This window comes from Hypanus sabinus, chromosome 8, assembly GCF_030144855.1.
Source record: "Hypanus sabinus isolate sHypSab1 chromosome 8, sHypSab1.hap1, whole genome shotgun sequence".
NCBI classification, from domain to species: Eukaryota; Metazoa; Chordata; class Chondrichthyes; order Myliobatiformes; family Dasyatidae; genus Hypanus; species Hypanus sabinus.
The window spans coordinates 105,261,528-105,286,487 of record NC_082713.1 but is presented as its reverse complement, the minus strand read 5'-3'; the positions used below and the strand labels follow the sequence as shown (position 1 = coordinate 105,286,487).

The window sequence follows — 24,960 nt, the reverse complement described above, 5'->3', positions numbered from 1 at the left end:
CACCGTGAGGGCAGTTGGAACGTCCATTCTGGGGTGCACCAGCATCGCGGCTTCTGCCAAGGCTTCCTTGGCTTTAACGAAAGCGGCCGCGGCCTCCTCGTCCCAAGTAATGTCCTTGCCTTTACCCGACATCAGGGTGTACAAAGGGCGCGTGATACCGGCTGCTGAGAGGAGGAAACGGTGGTAGAAGTTCACCATACCAACGAACTCCTGCAGGCCTTTGACTGCGTTGGGCCGGGCAATGTGGCGGATCGCGTCTACCTTGGCGGGCAGAGGTGTTGCCCTGTCTTTGGTAATCCTGTGGCCCAGGAAGTCAATGGTATCGAGACCGAACTGGTATTTGGCCGGGTTGATTGTAAGGCTGAAATCACTCAGGTGGGAGTAGAGCTGGCGGAGGTGGGACAGATGCTCCTGACGACAACTGCTGGCTATAAGGATGTCGTCCAAACAGATGAAATCAAGGTCCAGGTCGCGTCCCACTGCATGCATTAGCCGCTGGAACATCTGTGCGGCATTCGGAGGAACTCGAACAGGCCGAACAGGGTGATAAGTGCTGTTTTGGGGATGACTTCAGGGTGCACTGGGATTTGATGGTATCCCCAGACGAGGTCTACTTTGGAAAATATTCTTGCCCCGTGCAGGTTTACTGCAAAGTCCTGTATGTGCGGCACGGGGTAGTGGTCTGGAGTTGTAGCCTCGATCAGTCTGCGGTAGTCGCCGCATGGTCTCCAACCTCCAAGCTCCAAAGCAGCTTTGGACATACCATGTCCAGGAGGGAGGCCCACGGGCTGTCGGACCTCCGTACGATCCCCAATTCCTCCATCCTCTTGAACTCCTCCTTCGCCAGGCGGAGCTTTTCCGGGGGGAGCCTTCGTGCGCGGGCGTGGAGGGGTGGTCCCTTGGTCGGGATGTGGTGCTGAACCCCGTGTCTGGGCATGGCTGCCATGAACTGCGGGGCCAGAATCGATGGAAAGTCCACCAGGATTCTGGTGAATTCGTTCCCCGACAGAGTGATGGAGTCCAAGTGTGGGGCCGGCAACTTGGCTTCATCCAGGGAGAACATCTGGAAATTCTTGGCATGTACCAGTCTTTTCCCTTGCAAGTCAACCAGCAGGCTGTGAGCTTGCAAGAAGTCTGCCCCCAGGAGTGGTTGGGACACCGCGGCCAGTGTGAAGTCCCACGTGAACCGGCTGGCACCGAACTGCAGCTGCACTGTGCGGGTGCCGTAGGTCCGTATCGTGCTGCCGTTTGTGGCCCTCAGGGTGGGTCCTGTTGCGGGTGTCGTACCCCGTTGGGGGCAAGATGCTGATTTCCGCTCCGGTGTCGACCAAGAAGCGGTGTCCCGACTGTTTGTCCCAGACGTACAAGAGGCTGTCCTGGTGGCCAGCCGCCATAGTCATTAGCAGCAGCTGGCCCTGGCCCTTGCAGGGCAGGCGACAACAGCAGGCTTCTGTGCCCCACTACTGGTGGTAGAAACACCACTGTTCACTGTCCTCCCCACTCCTGCCTCTGTGTTGTGTGCACCCCCCTGCCGGGCCTGGTCTGGTCTGCTGTTGGGCACGTGACCTGGTAATCTGACCGACGGACGCCATGCTCTCCCTCTTGGCTTTCCACAGCACGTCTGTCTGGGCCGCCACCTTCCGGGGGTCGCTGAAATCTGTGTCGGCCAGCAGCAGATGTATGTCCTCGGGCAGCTGCTCTAGGAACGCCTGCTCAAACATGAGGCAGGGCTTGTGTCCGTCAGCCAGGACCAGCATCTCGTTCATCAATGCTGATGGCAGCCTGTCTCCCAAACCGTCCAGGTGAAGCAGGCGGGCACCCCGCTCACGCCATGAGAGGCCAAAGGTCCCAATGAGCAGCGCTTTGAATGTTTCATTTTTGCCTTCTTCCGGGGGGCGACTGTATGAAATCCGCAACCCGGGCAGCCGTCTCCTGGTCAAGGGTGCTCACCACGTGGTAGTAACACATGGAATCAGAGGATATCTGCCGATCTGGAACTGGGCTTCTGCTTGGCTAAACCACACGCGTGGTCGCAGCATCCAGAAAGTCGGCAGTTTTAGCGAAACTGCGTGAACAGATGAAGAGTCGGTCATCTTTGGTCCAAATCCCGTTTGGACCGTCGGGGTCACCAATGTAGCGATGTGCTACACACAGCGCTGAAATAACGACACGCAGTCGGTAAGTCGTTTCGAGATTAGTTTATTCAAACTTCGCAGCTCTGGCATTTAATCCCTAGCGCCCGCCCTCTCCGGGCGGAAATGAAGTCAGTGGTGCATTACCAAAGTCTCTCCCTGCGCGCTGGCTATTTGTGAGCCGGTTCGCCTGCGCAGAAAGTGGGTCGCCACAATACTTTCCATTAATTTCCCCACCATTGACGTCAAACTGACAGGCCTATAATTGCCAGGTTTACTCTTAGAACCCTTTTTAAACAATGGAACCACATGACCAAAACGCCAATCCTCCAGCACCATCCTCGTTTCTAATGACACCATCCGCCATTTCTCTGCCTTTCTGCAAATGATCTATATCCCTCTGTACCCTGTCAGTCTGCTACACTATCATCAAGACCACCAATCTTCATATCGTCTCAAACTTACTAAGCTAACCATCTACATTTTCATTCAATAGACAATAGACAATAGGTGCAGAAGTAGACCATTCGGCCCCTCGAGTCTGCACCGCCATTCTGAGATCATGGGTGATCATTCACTATCAATACCCAGTCCCTGCCTTGTCCCCATATCCCTTGATTCCCCTATCCATCAGATATCTATCCAGCTCCTTCTTGAAAGCATCCAGAGAATTGGCCTCCACCGTCTTCCGAGGCAGTGCATTCCACACCTCCACAACTCTCTGGGAGAAGAAGCTCTTCCTCAACTCTGTTTTAAATAACTGACCTCTTATTCTCAATCCATGCCCTCTGGTACTGGACTCTCCCAACATCTGGAACATATTTCCTGCCTCAATCCTATCAAATCCTTTAATTATCTTAAACGTTTCAATCAGATCCCCTCTCAATCTCCTCAATTCCAGCCCAATCTCTCCAATCTCTCTGCGTAAGACAGCCCTGCCATCCCAGGAATCAACCTAGTGAATCTACGCTGCACTTCCTCAATTGCCAGAATGTCCTTCCTTAAACCTGGAGACCAAAACTGTACACAATATTCCAGGTGTGGTCTCACCAGGGCCCTGTACAAATGCAAAAGGACATCCTTGCTCTTGTACTCAATTCCCCTTGTAACAAAGGCCAACATTCCATTTGCCCTCTTCACTGCCTGTTGCACTTGCTCATTCACCTTCATTGACTGGTGAACTAGGACTCCTAGGTCTCTTTGCATTTCTCCCTTACCTAACTCTACACCGTTCAGACAATACTCTGCCCTCTTGTTCCTGCTTCCAAAGTGGATAACTTCACATTTATTCACATTGAATGACAACTGCCAAGTATCTGCCCACTCACCCAGCCCATCCAAGTCTCCCTGTATTCTCCTAACGTCCTCTTCGCATTTTACACTGCCACCCAGTTTAGTATCGTCAGCAAACTTGCTGATATAGTTTTCAATGCCCTCATCTAAATCATTGACATAAATCGTAAAGAGCTGTGGTCCCAATACAGAACCCTGTGGTACCCCACTAGTCACCTCCAGCCAGTCCGAGAAACACCCATTCACTGCTACCCTTTGCTTTCTATCTGCCAACCAGTTTTCTATCCATGTTGAAACCCTGCCCCCAATGCCATGAGCTCTGATTTTACTCACCAATCTCCTATGTGGCACCTTATCGAATGCCTTCTGAAAATCTAGGTATACAACATCCACTGGCTTACCCTCGTCTAACATCCTTGTTACACCCTCAAAAAACTCCAACAGATTAGTCAAGCATGATTTGCCCTTGGTAAATCCATGCTGGCTCGGCCTAATCCTATTTCTGCCATCTAGATGTGCCACTATTTCGTCCTTAATAATGGACTCAAGCATCTTCCCCACGACTGACGTTAGGCTAACAGGGCGATAGTTCTCCGTTTTCTCCTTCCCTCCTTTCTTGAAAATTGGGATAACATTAGCCACTCTCCAATCTTCAGGAACTGATCCTGAATCTAAGGAACATTGGAAAATGATTACCAATGCATCCGCAATTTCCTGAGCCACCTCTTTTAGAACCCTCAGATGCAGACCATCTGGACCCGGGGATTTATTAGCCTTCAGTCCTACCAGTCTACTCATCACAGTTTCTTTCCTAATGTCAATCTGTCTCAATTCCTCTGATATCTTATGACCCTGGCCCATCCATACATCTGGGAGATTGCTTGTGTCCTCCCTGGTGAAGACAGATCTAAAGTACGCATTAAATTCTGTTGCCATTTCCCTGTTTCCCCTAACAACTTCTCCCAATTCATTCTTCAAGGGGCCAACATTGTTCTTAACTATCTTCTTTCTCTTCACATAGCTAAAAAAGCTTTTGCTATCCCCTTTTATATTCCTGGCTAGACTGAGCTCATACCTGATTTTTTCTCTCCGTATTGCTTTTTTAGTTAAGATCTGCTGTTCCTTAAAATTTTCCCAATCATCTGTATTCCCACTCATCTTAGCCCTGTCATACTTCTTTTTCTTTAATGCTATACAATCTCTGACTTCCTTTGTCAACCACTGTGGCCCCTTCCCCCTCTTTGAATCCTTCCTTCTCATTGGAATGAACTGCTTTTGCATCTTTTGTATTATGCCCAAGAATATCTGCCACTGCTGATCCACTGTCTTTCCTGCCAGGGCATCCGCCCATTTAACTTTGGCCAGCTCTTACCTCACGGCTCCGTAGTCTCCTTTATTTAATTGTAACACTGACACCTCTGATCTGCCCTTATCCCTCTCAAATTGTAGATAAAAACTTATCATGTTATGATCACTACTTCCTAATGGCTCCTTTACATCAAGATCACTTATCAGTTCCTGTTCATTACACATTCAAGTCATTTAAATACATATTCATTCTCTAGTCCAGATTACCTGAAGCATTAATTCACTTTCTTTTCCCACAGATGCAGCCTGACCTACTGAGCATTTCTTAATTTTCTTTTCATTTTAGATTTCCACTATCTGAAGATGGTTTTGTTTTGAACTTCTCAGTAACGCTGTATGAACTGTTGGAGGGATTCAGTATAGAATTTCTGGTAAATTCCATGTATTCTTTTGAATTAGGACCAAATTATAGGCCCAGTGCTTTCAACCAGGTTTCCTGCTGACACGACCAGTAAAAGATCATCACGCTTATGTCATGGAACCTTGAAGTGCAAGTCATTTTTAAGTTCCAGTAGTCAAATAAAGTTGCCTAGCAAAATCTCTGAATATCCTCCAGGTTATTGTGAATATTAATTTTCAAATAAATAGGAAATTAAAACAAGAGGGGCTTGAAAGGCTCAGAATGGATTTGGAAAGGTGTTTCCTATAGCAAGAGAATTTAGGAGCAGAGGGCACAGCCTCAGAATAGAATAATGTCCTTTAGAACAAAGATGAGTGATTTCTTTAGCCAAAGGGTAGTGAATCTGTGGAATTCATTGCTGCAGATGGCTGTAGAGGTCAAGTCATTGGGTGTATGTAAACTGGAGGTTGATAAGGTTCTTGATTAGTCAGGCATCGAAAGTTATAGGGAGAAGGCAGGAGAATGATAATAAATCAGCCATGATGGAATGGTGGAGGAGACTCAGTGGGCTGATTGGCCTAATTCTGCTCTTAGGTCCAATGGTCTTATGGTTTAAAATCATAAGTTTGAAGGACATTTCTCTTAGTGAGAATCAGCCATACTTTCCAGTTTTTCCTGAAGCAAAATGGCATGATCTCTTAGCATATTCAGATCAATGAAGATAATTAAGTCTTGTTGAAGGAGATTGCCAGTTCTGTACAAAACTAATTGGTCATATGAACCAATCACTTTTGGGTTTGGACAGTGTGTTTTCTACTGAGCTCTTTAGCTGCACCTCACCAGCCAAAGGAGGGCTGGGAAGCAGCCAGCTCCTTTCCGTGAGTCAGCTGGCAGGTTGTGCCAGGTGCAGTGTAAGGCACAAGGCAAGAGAGTTTCAAGAGAACTGGTAGGTGGGTGACCAGGGTGGGAGTTTGAAAGAAGAGTATGCAGTAAACTTAGGGTATTTCTGTGGAAACAGGGAGATCTTTGTCACTCCATCTGTTCCGACAAAACATAAATGATAAAACAGATTGGAACCATATAATAATTACAGCATGGAAGCAGACCATCTCGGCCCTTCTAGTCCTTGCCGACGCTTACTCTCACATAGTCCCACTGGCCCGCACTCAGCCCATAACCCTCCATTCCGTTCCTGTCCATATACCTATCCAAGTTTACTTTAAATGACAATACCGAACCTGCCTCTACTACTTCTACTGGAAGCTCATTCCACACAGCTACCACTCTCTGAGTAAAGAAATTCCCCCTCGTGTTACCCTTAAGCTTTTGCTCCCTAACTCTCAAATCATGTCCTCTTGTTTAAATCTCCCCTACTCTCAATGGAAAAAGCCTATCCACGTCAACTCAATCTATCCCCCTCATAATTTTAAATATCTCTATCAAGTCCCCCCTCAATCTTCTACGCTGCAAAGAATAAAGACCTAACTTGTTCAACCTTTCCCTGTAATTTAGGTGCTGAAACCCTTCCTGTAAAATGGTCTTTTGTGAGCGGCCTAAAAAAAAGGCTGATATTCTAGGCTACTCAAAGGCTGATACAGATGGACAACACAAGTGTTGCATCTTGGAATCAGATTCATGTTTATTTGCACTGATGTATGTCATGACATTTGTTGTTTTGTGGCAGCAGTACAGAGTAATACATTTTTAAACATACTGTAAGTCACAATAAAATAATAAATATTGCAAAACAGGAATAGCAAAGTAATGTCCATGAACCATTCAGAAATCTGATGGCAAAGGGGAAAAATCTGTTCTTAAAACATTAAGTTTGGGGCTTCAGGCTGCTGTACCTCCTCTCTGATGGTAGTAATGAGAAGAGGGCATGTCCCAGGTGGTTTCATGATGGATGCCGACCCTTTGGCGATGTCTGTGACAGTGAGGAGGATTGTGATAAAGCTGGCTGAGTTTACAACCTTCTATAGCCTCTTTTGATGCTGCGCATTGGACTCTCTGCACCAGGCAATGATGCCACCAGACAGGATGCCCTCCACTGTAAATCTGCAGAAATCAGTGAGAGCCCTTAGTGACGTACCAAATCTCCTCCAACTCCAGTGAAGAGTACCTTTGTGAATGCTTTACAATTAAAATATTGTCTTTTTAAAGTTAAGTTGTTCTTTATAAGGCAGTCATGACAATGCAACTGCTTTGATGTGCATTGTGCAATGGCGTAATGCAGATGTGACAAGAAAATAATTCAATATCACACTCATCATCAGAACAGCTGACAATAGCCCAGGAGTAGCTAGCAGAGTAGATCTGACATAATTCTTTCAGAGCCTGGCCCATTAAGAAAGTAGTGCGCTTTGAGACTTGACGACTTGGTTGCCCTGAGAAGAAAAAATCATAAATTTTATCTTCTTAGAGCCTTTCATACTGAAGTGAACCACCCAAATCTTACCTGAACTCCTCTGTTGAAATGAAGTTTGTGTGTGTGGCTTTCTGAGTTTGGTTTGCAGACTTGATTTCAAGACGTGCAAGGCTGTGAGTCTATTGGCTAGCATGCTGCGAGTCCATTGGACTCACCAGACCAGCCACAGAACATAGTGAATGAGAATGTGATCCACTGACGTCAAGCAGGGCTGGGTGGCTGAAGAGTATCTCAGAGGAGAGTCATGGACCTGGGCTATTGGCAGAACTCTGTGTGTGTGTGTGTGTGTGTGGTGGATGAGAGGACGGGACTGGCCTTGTTTTGCTGTTGTTGCTCTGTCACTTGGTGTGTTCTGTGTTGATCTGCCAAGCATTGTGGGCATGCTGTGTTGGCGCTGGAATGTGTGGTGACACTTGCGGGCTGGTCCCAGCACATCCTTGAATGTGTTGGTTGTTAATGCAAATGATACATTTCACTCACAAAATGCTGGTGGAACACGGCAGGCCAGGCCTTAGTCCTGACGAAGGGTCTTGGCCCAAAATGTCGACAGTGCTTCTCCTTATAGATGCTGCCTGGCCTGCTGTGTTCCACCAGCATTTTGTGTGTGTTGTTTGAATTTCCAGCATCTGCAGATTTCCTTGTGTTGATACATTTCACTGTATGTTTCCAGGTACCTGTGATAAATAAACCTGAATCTGAGGCACGGAGGGTCTCTGGCGAGAGTCAGTAACTGTTGCTGAAAGAACAGTGGAGAGAAGTTAGTGTGAGGTTTGTGGAGGTATTGTGTGGGAAGGGGTGAGTGAAGGGTTGTAGCTGGGGGGGGAATAGGAGGAGGGAAAATAGAACTGAAGAAGGAAACTGAAGTAATCAACTAATCAGAGGAAGGGAAGAAGGTTAAGGAAGATATTGTGGACCAGATTTAGTGTTTGTGTGAGTGGTGAGTGTGTATTTTTGTCCATTTAAGTCCACCAGAGCCTGGTTTTTAATGGCCTTGGACCTCACTGCCATTGGATCAAGGTACATTTTGTCAAGACCATATGGTAGCTGTGTACAGTGGTCATTCCATGTTAAAAGAATCCATGCACAGGCATCTTCCACTTCTCAGAACTAGAGTGAAAACAAACCATCCTTGAATCGAGGGACTACCAAAGAGAAAGACACAGTAGTATTTTATCCTTGTGAGAAGTCAAGTATGTACTACTCAATCCTGCAGTTCTACCAAAAACCTTTTTAATTACATACTTGATGTACAGTATTGATTGCAGACTTAGTACACATATTTTCATTTGCAAACAAGTGCGGAATATTCAGTGAGGGTCTATTCAGGAGAATGAATGCTGTAATTCAGTTCTGGAGGGTGAAATACTCGTTTCAATCCTGAATCTGACAGTCCAAAGTCACTGCAGACCTGAGGAATGAAAATATTAAATGACTGATGTGTGTGGCCCCTCAGTTTAATAAAATTTCACTTCAGTCTCCTTATATTTATCAGAGAATCAATGTTAGTATTCACAGCATGATGGGCAAGAATTACACCCTGAAGTCACTGTGGCAATAGTTTATGTGGAAAATACACTTTGCTAAAATTCCTTTTCATTGGTACATCAATGTGAACAAAATTGTAGTCTTTTGTGCAACAATTCAGTTTGTGCTTAGTCCAGTGAGCTGATTTTACATACAGCAGATTCCAATTGATTGGGCCATTGGTTAACAAGCAGATGCTTTTTTGGTACAACTCTTAAAAAAACAAAAAAACTGATCAAGAAAGTAGCCAGGATTCCCTTCATTTAGTACACATTTAGCTGCTTAATTGAGGCAGGAGAACGTTGCATTGTTTATAACTAGCGTCAGTTGTGTGCATTTGTGTTCAAAAAATGGTTATTTTTGTTACTGATAGTGAGAAATAAATGGTAAGACAATTGAGATCCGTTTTGCTCACTGCAATTTCAAACACTCAGGCTTGGAGATGCCAGAAATGGCCAGGAGTGAAAATTAAATGATCTCACTACTTCTGCAAGTTAGGAACTACAAAGAACTTGAAGGTATCAACAACCATCTTGAATGTTAGAATGAAAATGAAGATTTGGAGAATGCAATCCAAGAAAGGATTGTATGAAGGCAGTCCATTAGCTGCACTAGGCATCTCCCCTGATTTTGTTAATTTACGGTCAATCAAAAGAACAAGGCAGCACACACTGGATTAATCAGTCACTCTGTAGATAACTAACAGGAACTAATACACAGTTTTATAGTACACAAGTAGTACTGATAGTGTTCTAATTTGCTCCATATTTCATTTAAATACATAATTTGTTACTTGGTTAAATGGTAATTTGTCTTTTTTTAAATACCTTTTTAACTATTTGCATGAAACTTTGGCTAATTGGGGCAGCCAGTTAATTGGATCAAAATGTACTGGTCCCAATGTATCCAATGGACCGGAATCCACCGTGAATGTTTCTGAATTCTTAAACATCTTTCATAGACACAAAGACCTTGTGGCACAACCCATAATCCTAACACATACAAACGTGTATGTACAACTTGCTTTGCTGAGTTGCTTGCAGATAATTTTGTTGATATTTTTGCATTCTACCAGATATAATTGCTGTGTAGGATCAAAATTTTAAATAGAAATAATCAAGTCTGATTTTAGTTCCTTAAGTTAAAGCATATGCATTCTTCTTTTAAAATCTAATGTGAGTTGAAATGTAGTTTCTATACCAGATCTTATTGTAGTTGTGTCACTAAGGTGTCTACCTTTTAGAAATTTGCACCTCCCTTCTCAGAGTAATTCAATTTGCTCTGCAAAGGAGAGTTGGGCCCATCTTGCATGGTTTAGGAGCTGCTGAGATAGGCAAGATAGAATGTCAGGCTGTTGCCATGGAGATTTTAACTGTCCAATTGCCACAGTGAAGGCTGTGAAATGCAGTTGGCCTAAAAAGCTGAAATCTGATCTGATCAAAATGAATGGTAAGGTTGATAGTTAATAGCCTTTTTCCTGAAATTAAGATAAAACATATTTGGAAACAATTAAAAACACAAAATGCTGGCAGAACTCAGCAGGCCAGACAGCATCTATGGGAGGATGTAGTGACGACGTTTCGGGCCGAAACCCTTCATCAGGAGAACAATAGTTTTTTTGATTGCAATGCTTTCCCATACAAAGAAAGATGGAATACATTATTCTGTTACTGAAAGCTTGTTTGTATATTTATTGTTGAGGCAGTTAAGATTTATTATTGTTCACTATCGATTTGGGAATTTTTAATGCACAGGTCCTATGAATAATTGATGGAATTTGTTTTCTTCACATGCATGAGAGAAAATGAAACCTTCTTTGGAATGTTTGTTTGATAAAGGCATTTTAATTGATGTGTGCACAGGTGAGAGTCTATGACTGCACAGAGCATGAACATGGCGCAGATGATACACTGGTTCTCGCCACCGACGGCCTGTGGGATGTTCTGTCAAACAAAGAAGTGGCGGATGCTATCACTAGCTTTCTTGCCAACTGCGATCCTGATGATCCACACAGGTCTGTGAGAAATTCGAATTAGTTATCAAGTGCTAGTTAATATCTGTAATGAAATATTCTTATTAAAATATTTACTAGGCTATTAACATTTACCATTTATCAGTTTAAGAGGTCAGCCATCTAGAGATGAGAAGGAAGTTCTTTATTTTGATTTTACATAGAGGTACAGAGTGCAATAGGCCCTTCTGGCCCTTTGAGCCACCCCAGCAAACCGAGACAACCCTGATTTAATCCTAACCTCATCACGGGACCAGTAAACCTACCTGATATGTCTGGACTGGGAGGAAACCAGAAGACCCAGAGAAAACTGCTGCATTCCATGGGGAAGAGATACACAGACTCCTTACTGAGGGCCCGGGGCTGAACTCCAAATTCCAAGTCCCGAGCTGTAGTAATGTTGTGCTAACTGCTGTGGCACCCCATCTATCAATTATTATGTAGTAGTTGTCACACATACCAAGATGTAGTGAAGATCTTCATCTAGACAGATCATTCCAAACGTAAGTATGTCAAGCTAATAGAAAAGGAACAATAATAACCAAATTCAGAGTGTAATGTTACAGTTTCAGAAGTAAAGTGCAGTTAGATAACTAAGGTGCAAGGGTCATGATGTGGGCTCACTCAGAGTACTGTGAGCAGTTTTGGGACCCTTATCTAAGAAAGAATGTGCTGGCGTTGGAGAGTGTCCAGTGGAGGGTCACAAGAATGATTCAAGTGGCTACGTTTGTTATCAGAGAATGTATACAGTATACAACCTGAAATATTGTCTTCGCAGAACCGCAAAAGAATGAATGACAGAAGGATGTTAGAACTCCAAAGCCTCCCCTTCTCCCCCCCCCCAACACAAGCAGCAGTAAGCACCAATGCATCAACCTCCCCTCGCCCCTCCAGTTTCAACAAAAAGGGTCAGTGCCCACCAGCCACCAAGCAACAGCAAAGCGTCCAAAGGGAGACCGTGATATGCAGTCAACACAAACTATAGTTGACCCGACAGTTTGACATTCCACAGGCTCTCTCTTACACAAACAAGGACAGAGAAAGATCACGCGTTATCACAGTGAAAGGGGAAACTGACAGTCGCTATTTCAGGGTTACTGTCCGCCATGTCAATTTTTATTTTGAGATTGCCGACTTGAGAATTGGCAGCAAACTCTCCCCCCATCGAGAGAAAGCGAATGTGACTGCTCGACTACAGAGACCTCCATCCATCCATCCGTCACAGCGAAATCCTGATGTTCTTTCTCCCACGGCGCCTCAGTAAGCAACACTGGCCTGGAATCGGTCATCTGCAGGGCTGCCAACCCCAGAGATGCCCACTTAAAAACAAAAAAACATTTTGAGTGCCACTTGCAGATCAGGGACCTGGATAGAACTCCAACCTTGAAAAGGGGAAAAATAAGTGAGAAATTTAAGCTGATTACACAGATGAGCTCAAAGAGGCAGCCATTTGGCACCATCTTAATTCTGCATTATCCCAAAAATAAAGGTTAACACATGAGGAGCGTTTGATAGCTCTGGACCTGTACTCGCTGGAGTTTAGAAGAATGAGGGGGGCTCTCATTGAAACCTATCAAATATTGAAAGGTTGAGAAGGAGTGAACATGTGGAGGAGGTTTCCTGTAGTGGGGGATTCTAGGACCAAAGGGGCTCAGCCTCAAAATAGAAGGACATCCCTTTAGAACAGAGATGAGGAGGAATTTCTTTAGCCAGGGATGATGGATCTGTGGAATTCATTGCCACAGACAGCTGTGAAAGCCAAATCATTAAGTATATTTAAGACGGTGTTTGAAAGGTTCTTGATTAGTAAGTGTGACAAATGTTACGGGGAGAAGGTAAGAGAATGGGGTTAAGAGGAATAATAAATCAGCCCTGGTGGAATGGCAGAACAGAGTTGATGGGCTGAATGGTAACTTCACACATTCCATACCCCCTGACACCTGGAACTTCACCATACTGCTAGTGTCTTCCACAGTGAAGATTGTTGCAAAATACTTATTCAGTTCATCCGCTATTTCATTGCCCCCATTACTGCCTCTCCAGCATTATGTTCCAGCGGTCCGATACCCTCTTGCCTCTCTTTTACACTTTCTGTATCTGAAGGAACTTTTGATATCCTCTTTAATATTACTGGCTAGCTTACTTTTCATATTCCATCTTTACCTTAATGACTTTCTTAGTTTCCTTCTGTTAGTTTTTGCTGTATTATATGTCCTCTCTTTGTTGGCTTTGACTTGTTAGCCACCATTATGTTATCTTTCCATTTAGAATACATAAGAACTTCCTTTTTGACCCTGTGGTGCCACCTTCAAAGAATGATGGACCTGCATTCCCAGATCCCTTTATACTGCTCTCCTCAGTACCCTACCATACACTGTGTAAGACCAACCCTAGGTGGTCCTTCCAGTGCAACACCTCACACTTGACTGTATTCAATTCTATCGGCCATTTTTCTGCCCATTTTTCCAACTGGCTCAGATCCCACTGCAAGCTCTGATAGCCTTCCTCTTGTCCATTACACCCCCCCAAATTTCCTGAATCAGCTAGCCATCTTATCATCCAGATCATTAATATAGAGGACAAACAACAAACCCAGCACCGATCCCTGTGGCACTCCGCTAGTCACAGGCCTCCAGTCAGAGAGGCAACCATCGAATACAAGCCCAATGTCTAATCCAGTTTACTACCTCACCTTGAATGCCAAGCAACTGAACCTTCTTGACCAAACTCCATGCAAGCCCTTGACAAATGCCTTACTAAAGTCCACAAAGACATCACCCACTGCATTGCCTTCATCAACTTCCCTGGTAACTTCCTCAAAAAACTCTATATTTTTGGTTAGATGTATCCTACCATACACAAAGTCAAACTGACTATCCCTAATCAGTCCACATCTATCCAGATACTCATATCTGGTCCTTTGGAATAGCTTTCCTGCTTCTGATGTCAGTCTCATCAGCCTATAGTTTCCTGATTTATCTTTAGAGCTGTTCTTAAACAGCAGAACAGCATTAGCTATCATCCAGTCCTCCAGTACCTCACCTGTCGCTAAGGATGATGTAAATATCTCTGCTAGGCAATTTCTGAACTTGCCTCCAGCAGGGTCTAGGGGAACACCTTGTCAGGACGGGAGATTTATCCACCCTAATTTGCCTTGGGACAGAAAACACCTTCTCCTCTGTAATCTGAATAGAGTCCATGACCTCACTGCTGTTTTGCCTTATTTCTGTGGACTCTGTCCATCTCCTGAGTAAATACAGATGCAAAAAATCAATTTAAGATCTCCCCTATCTCTTTTGGCTCCACACGTAGATTACCATTCTGATCTTCCAGCGGATTAATTTAGTCCCTTACAATCTTTTTGCTCTTAACATATCTGAAGAATCCTTTATGACTCTCCTTTACCTTGTCTACTAGGGCAAAATCGTTCCTTCTTTTAGCCCTCCTGATTTCTTTCTTAAGTCTTTTCTGGCATTTCTTATACTTCGTAAGTACCTCATTTGTTCCTACTTACCTCTCCCTGCTTAGGCACCTCCCTTTTTCTTCTTCACCAGGGCCTCAATATCTCTTGAAAGCCAGGTTCCCTAGACCTTTACCTTTTCTTTCAACAGGCACATATCCTTCAAAGCCCTTAACATTCAGGAAGCTTTTGAACTCTGTTTTGAATGAACTCAAGGACAATAACTTGCAATTCTCCAGGATATAGACTTCCAACATATCTGCTAGTCTCTGCATTTTCTCAATATGCTAAATGACCTACCCCATAGTCTGAGACTGAGATTCTTTAATCTAGAAACCTCAGTCAGGGGAATCACTACCCTATTGGAGTTTTGTAAGCTTCAATGAGATAATTTCATGATCTGCAAAACTCCAAAGAATACAGTTTCTCCTCAGACAGAAGATCTACCATCTCAAGAGTAAGTCTAGGGAATATTGTGCTTTCTCTTTGCAAGTTTGTTTGATATTTTAGGTAAAGACAAGAACTGCTCTTAATACTCCAGGTACAGGCTCACCAAGGTTCTATAAAATTGCAATAAAACTTTTTTCTCTTGTGCTGAAATCCAGCCTATCATTCACTTTATTAATTGCTTCTTATAACCTCATGTGAATACATGGTGACTTGTGGACAACAATCCAAGTGTCTGAATATCAACATTTCCAATCTCTCATTATTTAAAAAATACTCTGCTTATTGTACTGAAGTGGATGACCTCGTAATTTTCCACATTATTTTCCATCTGCGTTATTTTCACCCACTCATTTAGCAGTGAAACCCATATTCACATCCTACTCACAATGCCACGTAGTATTGTATCAGCACAAAACCAAAAAATATGACATTTGCTTCCCCTCAGCAAAGACTTTGTTGTGGATTAAGTGGAGTTCAAAGTTGAATGTTTGCACTGCTCCACCAGTTATAGTCAGACAACCTGAAAAACACCTTGTTATTTCTCATGTCCTTTAACCAATTTCAATCCATACCAGCATTTACCCCAGCTCCATGTGCTTCAGCCCTAGATCATAAGGCATAGGAGCAGAATTAGGCCATTTAGCCCATCGAGCCAGCTCCTCCATTTCATCATGGCTGATCCATTTCTCTCTCAACTCCATTCTCCTGCCTTCTCCCCATAACCTTTCACACCCTTACTAATCAAGAACCTGTCAACCACCACCTTAAATGCATCCAATGATCTGGCCTCCACAGATGCCTGTGGCAACAAGTTCCGCAAACTCACCACTCTCATCATCTTTGTTCTAAATGAATGCCCCTCTATTCTGAGGCTGTATCCTCTGGCCCTAGACTTCCCCACCATAGAAAACATCCTTTCCAACCTTGTTAACCAACCATTCAAATCGGGACCTGATCAAAAGCTTTCTGAAAACCCAACTACCTGTCCTATTAGTCACAACTCCAAAGTATTCTGGTAGATTGGTCAAACATAGAAATCTTAGAGTGTTTCGCACACAAAATGCTGGAGCAACTCAGCAGGTCAGGCAGCATCTATGGAGAGGAATACATAGTCAATGGTTTGGGCCAAGACCCTTCATCAGGACACATTATCTGTTTATCCTCTCCATAGATCCTCCCTGGCCTGCTGACTTCCTCTAGTATTTCCTATGTTTTACTCTGGATTTCCAGCATCTGCAGAATTTTTCATGCTTATGAGCTACTCACTCCTATTATTCTTCTGGATTCATCTCTTCCTGCGTTACTTTGATGGCTGCATTGGTGCTGCTTCTTGCACCCATGCTGAACTCATCAATTTCATCAACTTTGCCTCCAACTTAAACTCACTTGGACCATTTCTAATGCCTGTATCCCATTTCTCGATCTCTCTGTCCAACAACGTCTTTTATAAACTTACCAATTCCTATGGCTATCATGACTGTACCTCTTCCCACCCTTTCTCCTGTATGAATGCTATTCGCTTTTCTCAGTACCTTCATCTCTGCTATATCTGCTCCCAGGGTGAGGCTGTCCTTTCCAGGATGTCAGAGATCTCCTCCTCCTCCTGAGCATTTCCTTTACTCCACCATTGATGCTGCCCTCACCTGCATCTCCTTCATCCTCCCGCTGCCTTAACAGTGGTAGAGTTCCTCTTATCCTTACCTATCACCCCATCAGCCTCTGCATCCTACACATCATTCTGCCATCTTCAACAGGATCCTACCACCAAACACATCTTTATTTCCCCCCACCCCACTCTCTACAGGGATTGCTCCCTCTGAAATTCCCTTGTCCATTCATCCCTCCCCACTAATCCCTGTAAACCAGAGAAATGCTACATCTGCCCATTCACCTCCTTCCTCACCTGCATTCAGGACCCCAAACAGTCCTTCCAGGTGAGGCAACACTTCACTTGCAAATCCATTGAGGTCATTTGTTGTATCAGCAGCTCCTGATGTGGGTCCTCTGTACTGGTGAGACCAAAGGTAAATTGGGAGATGGCTTTGTTGAGCCCCTGTGCTCTATCTGCCAAAAGTAGAATTTCCCAGACCTTTGCCCATTCCTATTCCGACAATCCCTCTTCCGCCTCAGTGAGGCCATTTTGGAGAGGAAGGAGCAACACCTCATATTCTATCTAGGAACCTCCAACCAGATGGCAGGAACATTGCTTTCTCCTTCCGGTAATTTTTCTTTTCCCCTCACTCTTCCCTCTTCTGTTTCCTACTCTGGCCTCTTACCTGTTCTCCTCACCTGCCTATCACCTCCCCCAGTGCCCCTCCTCCTTTCCTTTCCTGTCCTTTCTCCCATGATTGGATTCCTTCTTCACCAGCCCTTTACCTTTCCCACTCATGTGGCTTCACCTATCACCTTCTAGCTGTCCTCCTTCCTCTCCCCCACTTCTTTGTATTTTGGTGTCTTCCCCTTTCCGTTCCTTTCCAGTCCTGATAAAGGGTCTTGGGCCAAATTGTCAACTCATTATTCATTTTCATTGATGCTGCCTTACCTGCTGAGTTCCTCCAGCATTTCATGTGCATTACTGTGGATTTCCAGAATCTGCAGAACTTACTGTGTTTTATGATCTACTAAATCCTATTATTTAATCTGTATGTTCATATTGCATCCTTCAATGACCTACTTCTGATGTTGTGTTAACAGATCAAGAAGTCCATCCTTTCCCCATTCTTTGCTCTCTTACACAGTGGAGTCAGGTTTGCCACTCTCCAGTCTACACAGAAACCATTTTAGAATCGTTAGAATTTTGAAAGATGCCAATCAGTATGTCAACATTTAACTTCGGCTGAATTTTAATGACGTTTGTTTGCTGGAGACACCAGATCTTACAAAGACCCTTCCGTTGTCTCTAAATTTGTATTGTACCAAAGGAACAAAAATTTCCACTGATCTTTTTCACCTCCCTCCAAAATCTCAACATCCTCAAGTTACGTTGCTTTTATAATTTAACTTCTATTATTAAAAATGTAATCAATTCATCAAGGCCATGAATATGAATAGAGCTTAAGCGTTGATTCTAGATGGTTGGAATCGAGGTTATTGCACAAAACTAGACAAAAACATTTGGCCGCACTCAACTTGAAAGGAACTTTAAGCAGGATGTGAAACATTTGAATGATGACTAATTTCAGTCTTTAAGTGTATGCACAAATGATGAAAAATGGAAGTTCAACAATTGAATAAAATGAGGTCACACCAGCAATTTTTTTTGAATAGTACAGGGTAAATTTTATTTAGTAATACAGCACACAGTAGGCCCTTCCATCCCTTCAGCCACACTACCTCAGCAACTCCTGACAAACCTGATTAACCCTAACCTAATCACAGGACAATTTACAATGACCAGTTCAACTACCCAGTTGGTCTTTGGGCTGTGGGGGGAAAACTCTCACACTCCACAGGGTACAAATACCTCTTACAGAACGGCTCTGGAATGCCCCAAGCGGAAACAGCATTACACTAGCTGCTACGCTTCTGTGGCACCCAAGGAGCTTGGAGAACTCTAATAACTGAATGTGCAATATTTTGTTGTAGCAGCCGTTGCTGTTACTTCAGGGTAAATTACTTTCAAGTCTTCGCGGTTTCTCTATCTCTTGATTGTACTCTAAAGAACTGACACATGACTCCTTCAGTGCTGAAGAGCTTTCTTATTCTATGATTACCGAGCCTTCAAAAAATATGCAAAATGCATCTGAATCCTGCAATTATTTGCAGTAGATTCAGATTTATTTATCTCAAGTACATTGAAGCATACAATGAAATGCACCGTTTGCATTTACAATCATTACCACTTGACAATGTGTTGGGGACAGCTCGTAAGTGCCACCACACATTCCAGTGCAAATATAGCATGCCCGCAATGCTCAGCAGAACAAAACAGCAACAGCAAAACAAGCCCCTTTCCTTCCTCCATCTCACGCATCCAACGTGCCCGTCCTAATCTAGTAAAAGCTCTCTCCCTCTTGTTCAAATTAAGGTTTTAAATTCTAAAATATCTTCGTGGATTCACACTGTGGTTACATACCAAGGTAACCGATTGGTAAAATTGCCCAGTATCTCCTTTTCCATTATGGCAAGTAGAGGTTATAGGGTTTCAAATTAAGGGTTCAACAGAGCTGCAAGTTAGGAATGATGTCTTTGTGAAGGTTTAATTTTGCACTCCACCCCCCCACCAGGTGTTCGTAAATCAGAAAGGTAAATGGTGCCAATTCTGTTAAATTTTGTTAAATATGCAAGCAAGTCACTTACACACAAAAAAAATTGTAGTTTATGGGGAACTGTGAAATAATCCGTTGCTACCAAACACCTGTCATATTCAATTTCATCCCATGCTCGTTGTTCACCTGTAGTTTTTAATTATGTGTGATCACAAGCTGTTTAGTTGTATGACTGCAATGTAGTTAATAAAATCAACAATAATCAACATTGTAATCTGTTTGTATCTGTGATAAAGTAACAGATGGACAGTGATAAATTACTGAAGTGTAAATTCCATTGTTGGCTTAAAGTAACATCTTTGCTCTCAGCTAGACCAGAAAAATTTTGGTTTTATATCGTTATTTTTATCTGTAATTAACGCTGCACAAAATAACTTTGCAAGTTTTTTTACAGTTGCATGTTTCAACCATTGCAGGAAATTTTTTACATGCCTGAGAACTGGCATTTTAAATGTTTGTTTTATATAGCATTCACATCAAACACAAATCACAGCTCTCAACAGATATTAGACAGTCAAAACAACTGACAGGCACAATGGAAAAAGTAAAGTGTTTTGAATGGACAGCATTGGCATTCAGCAAGCCTGCAGTTTATTAACGTTGTGCTACCGACTGGATTTGAACTCAGGAGTCTTCACTCCGGAGTCCGGCACTGATGTCACTGCACCACCAGCACCACTGTTACTTTTTACAGGGAGAAACTTTCTTTGAAATCTAATAGAACACAGGAACATGCCTTTCAGCCCATAATATGGTGGCAAATTAATTAATGTAGTAATTAAACTAATCTCTTCTGATTGTACCACGTCCATATCCAAGAGCCCTTCTCATATTTTCCTCCACTACCAACCTGACTGCGCATTCCAGCCACGTGGAAAATAGTGCTCTACTCATCTCCTTTGAATTTCCCTGCCTTCACTTCAAATGCATGCCCTCAAGTATTAGGCATTTTGACTCTGGGGAGAGACACTGACTCTATCCAAGTCTTTCCATCGTATAAACTTCCATGAGATCTCCCATTACAATCCAGAGAAAACATCCAAGTTGTCCATCCTCTCCTTACAGCACATATTCCTTTTAAACCTCTTCTGTTGCCTCTCCAAAACTCCCACATCTTTCCTAGCACTTGATGTAACAGTCCAAATACAGTGTGACCACCCTTCTTCCCAGTGCTTCATAATGAAGGCAAGCATATCATACACATTCTTTAGCACCCTATCAACCTGGGCAGCCGCTTTCAGGGACCCCCAAGATTGTTCTACATTTCAACAATATTAAGGATTTTGTCAATAGTAATGTATTGTCCCTGTACATATTGGTAAGGAATAAACAGAAAGCAGGAAGTGTGTTTTTCTTAACCATTCTGAGAAGAGAAATTCACTGATGTGCTATGCTTCCTGAATTTACTGAATGCTCACAAGAAAACAAATCTCAGGGTTGTATATGGTGACACACATGTATTTTTATAATAAGTTTACTTTGAACTTTTGAAGTTTGGTTCAGTGATTGCTCTATTTTTGTGATGTTGCTGAGAAAATGTAGTTTGACAATTGAAGTCTAGGTACTTCCCACACAGTACAACAGTTGGACTTGAGAAAAACTGACACAAGTCACGAAACACTTGACACAAACAAAAGATACAGTGAGGGAGCCCCATTGTTACAATCCTAGGTTGCACTATTGTACAGTTAAATAGACAGACAGACATACTTTATTGATCCCGAGGGAAACTGGGTTTCATTACAGCCGCACCAACCAAGAATAGTGAAGAAATATGGCAATATAAAACCATAAATAATTAAATAATAATAAGTTAATCGTGCCAAGTGGAAAAAGTAAGTCCAGGACCAGCCTATTGACTCAGAGTGTCTGACACTCCGAGGGAGGAGTTATAAAGTTTGATGGCCACAGGCAGGAATGACTTCCTATGACGCTCAGTGTTACATCTTAGTGGAATGAGTCTCTGGCTGAATGTACTCCTGTGCCTAACCAGTACATTATGGAGTGGATGGGAGACATTGTCCAAGATGGCATGCAACTTGGACAGCATCCTCTTTTCAGACACCACCGTCAGAGAGTCCAGTTCCACCCCCACAACATCACTGGCCTTACGAATGAGTTTGTTGATTCTGTTGGTGTGTGCTACCCTCAGCCTGCTGCCCCAGCACACAACAGCAAACATGATAGCACTGGCCACCACAGACTCATAGAACATCCTCAGCATCGTCCGGCAGATGTTAAAAGACCTCAGTCTCCTCAGGAAACTATAGATGGCTCTGACCCTTCTTGTAGACAGCCTCAGTGTTCTTTGACCAGTCCAGTTCTTATCCCCAGGTATTTGTAATCCTCCACCATGTCCACACTGCACACTTTGACCCCTTGGATGGAAACAGGGGTCACCGGTGCCTTAGCCCTCCTCAGGTCCACCACCAGCTCCTTAGTCTTTTTCACATTAAGCTGCAGAATATTCTGCTCACACTATGTGACAATGTTTCCCACAGTAGCCCTGTACTCAGCCTCATCTCCCTTGCTGATGCATCCAACTATGGCAGAGTCATCAGAAAACTTCTGAAGATGACAAGACTCTGTGTTGTAGTTGAAGTCCAAGGTGTAGATGGTGAAGAGAAAGGGAGACAGGTGAAATAGTGTGTGGTATAAGGCCAATCCTCTAAACCCAGGCACTCTGTCCAAGTAGCCAGGAAGATGTGTAAATTGTAACAGCTTACAGTTAACGATATCGGGAGTATTAATGAATTTGATGATGGAAAGCCGGTAAATATGAATTAGCATCCTGTGTTACATCTTTCCCTAGTTTACCTTCCAGAGTCACTGGGTTGTAAACTCATCTAGCTCCATCATAGGCACTAGCCTCCCTACCATCAAGGACACCTTCAAAAAAATGATACCTCAAAAAGGGGGCATCCATAATTAAGGACCCGCATCACACAGGACATACCCTCTTCTCATTGCTACCATCAGGAAGGAGATACAGGAGTCTGAAGACACACAGACAAGGTTTTAGAAACAGCTTCTTCCCCTCCACTATCACATTTCTGAACAGACTATGAAACCATAAATGCTACTTAATCTATGTACTTAATTTATATACAGGTATTATAAATTACAATTAAAATATCTATTTTGTCTTGCATTGTACTGCTGCCACAAATTTCACAACATATGTCTGTGATTCTGATAATAGCTTACAGTTAGCATCAGTACAAATGTACTAATGAAATCTAGGAAAATTAAATAAAAGGTATAATAAATTTACAAGGTAATAATTCAGTGTTTTACAGCTTCAGGAATACTTCAAAGACAGATCTTCATCTTGTAATTATTAAAGCTATGTAATTTACATTTATTCTTTGCAGATACACTTTGGCAGCCCAGGATCTGGTGATGAGAGCAAGGGGAGTTCTGAAGGACCGAGGATGGAGGATATCAAATGACAAGCTTGGTTCAGGCGATGACATCTCTGTCTATGTCATTCCACTTCTGCAAGGGAATAAGTGGACATGATAATGAATACAACCATTCGAGGTAGCCTTTGTGTTGCTGGCTTCATAATGATATTGATGGAAGATTTCCTTTGTTTTGGTTACTTGTAGCAAAGGTTATCTATGCAGTTTTACTACAAATAGAAAACAAATGGAAATCATTATGGTGACCAGAAAGTGAGGCAGAAGTACCAGAAATGATTCAAGACAGTCTTATGAAAAGAGAGGAGATTAATAAACTGCAAATCGGCAGATTCTGTTTTCAGTCCAACTTTCACAATTCCATTTCTGTTGTTTATTTTTTTCCTGCAATCAAGTAAATATCCTGTATAAATCTAAAAGTATATTTATCAAAATCACTAGTCTTTATGTTATGAAAATTTTGATGTATATTTTCTAAGTGCTGTAACATTGGTGGAGAAGAAATTCTTTATTTGCTCTGTGTTTAGCATTCTTCATATAATCCGTATGGCAATCCCTAATGGAAAGTAATATAATAATGTAGTAAATATTGTTTCAATTTTTAAGGCTTTGTTTAAAAATGAGATGCATTAGTCATCAAAGTTGATTGAAAAGTGAATCAGAGCACCAACTGTTGTATATACATGTAGGACAAGATTATGTGAAACTGCTGGTTATTTTTGTAAAATGATTTTCTTTGAGTATTAAGTAGAGACTAGTTAACATTTCCTACAGACTTTCATAAATTTGTCTGTTGTAATTGTCAGCATATTGCACTTATGATGAAAACAAATTTGATTGCACAGTTCTGTTCTTGGGTTCTTCCACTGGTAATATAGCTTGGCAAGAGTCAAACTGCTGCAATAATCACACACTACTCATGCCAATCTCCTACTGAAGCAGCATTCATAGATTAAGGTATTCTGCAAGAGTCATGTTCATCTCATGGAAGTATTTCAAGTTTGATCTATGCTACTCTGAAATAATTCATAGGTGCCAAGACAAGATATTAATTTTAAAAATTAATTTCTCAGACTGAAATGTGAACCATTTTTATTCCAAAGCAATGTTACATTCAGCCATACTTGATGTTTATTTCTGTGTTTTATAAGTACTGTATAAGGCAGCTGGATTGAAGATGTAAACAGCTTCAAGTACTGCGCTGTATTTGACATGAAGGTGAACTGTAAAAGGAAGTTGATGTTGCACTGTACAGTAATTAAATTTGCTTCATGTTTAAACATTTCAGTCACTTCTCTTTTTCCAGTTCACACACATGCCAGAGAAACTTTCAAAAATCATCTTCCCTCTTCTCAAAGAATGAAAAATTTAACAAGAATACACAGAACCCTTCAGCACAGGTCATTTGGCCCACAACGTTTATTTGAACCATTTAAATTAGTAATCAAATGGCTAACTAAACTATCCCGTCTATCTACACAATGTCTGTATTATACCATTTCCAACATGCGGGTGCCCATTGAAACATCACTTAACAGTCCATAATTTATCCGTCAACCCACATTCCAGGCACCCACCACTTCATGAAAAGTACCTTCCCCTCACCGCTCCTTCAAAATTACCCCCTTTCACCTTAAATGCACGCCCTCTGGTATTAGACAATTCAAACCTGGGATAAAGATACTGGCTGCCTACTCTTATAAACCTCTGTCAGATGCAAATTGCTACTGCACCATAGCACAGTTGTTAGCGTAATACTACTGCAACAGCTTCAACTCCACTGTTGTCTGCAAGGATTTACTCTCCCTGTGACTGTGTGGGTTTCCTCCCATATTCCGAAGATGCTCCGGTCAGTAGGCTAATTGGTCACATGGGTGTAATAGGCTGCCTGGGCTCATTGGGCTGGAAGGGTCTGCTACCATAAAACACAGGAGCAGAATTCGGTCATTTGACCATCGAGTCAACTCCACCATTTCATCCTGGCTGATCCATTTCCCTCTCAACCGTCCTTAACCCTTGACTCTCTGATTAATCAAGAGCTTTTCAAACTCCACCTTAAATATACCCAGTAACTTGTATGCACTGCTGTCTGTGGCAAAGAAATCCACTAATTCACCACCCTATGGCTAAATAATCTTCCCTCATCTGTTCTAAATGAATGCACCTCATTTCTGAGACTGTGCCCTCTAGTCCTAGATTCCCCCACTATATGAAACATCCTCTCCACCTCCACTCTATCCAGGCCTTTCAATATTCAGAAGATT

General features: G+C 42.8%; 1 protein-coding gene across 1 annotated transcript in view; it reads left to right on the top strand.

Annotated features, from left to right (window-relative positions):
- ppm1h (protein phosphatase, Mg2+/Mn2+ dependent, 1H) overlaps positions 1-23,976 on the top strand; it is a 223,091-nt gene extending 199,115 nt beyond the window's left edge. Inside the window, exons 9-10 of the mRNA XM_059977530.1 lie at positions 10,948-11,099; positions 22,649-23,976. Coding sequence (XP_059833513.1) covers positions 10,948-11,099; positions 22,649-22,796 — 300 coding nt within the window. The 3' untranslated portion in view covers positions 22,797-23,976. The remainder of the gene's footprint in view (positions 1-10,947; positions 11,100-22,648) is intronic.
- The last annotated feature ends 984 nt before the right edge of the window (positions 23,977-24,960 follow it).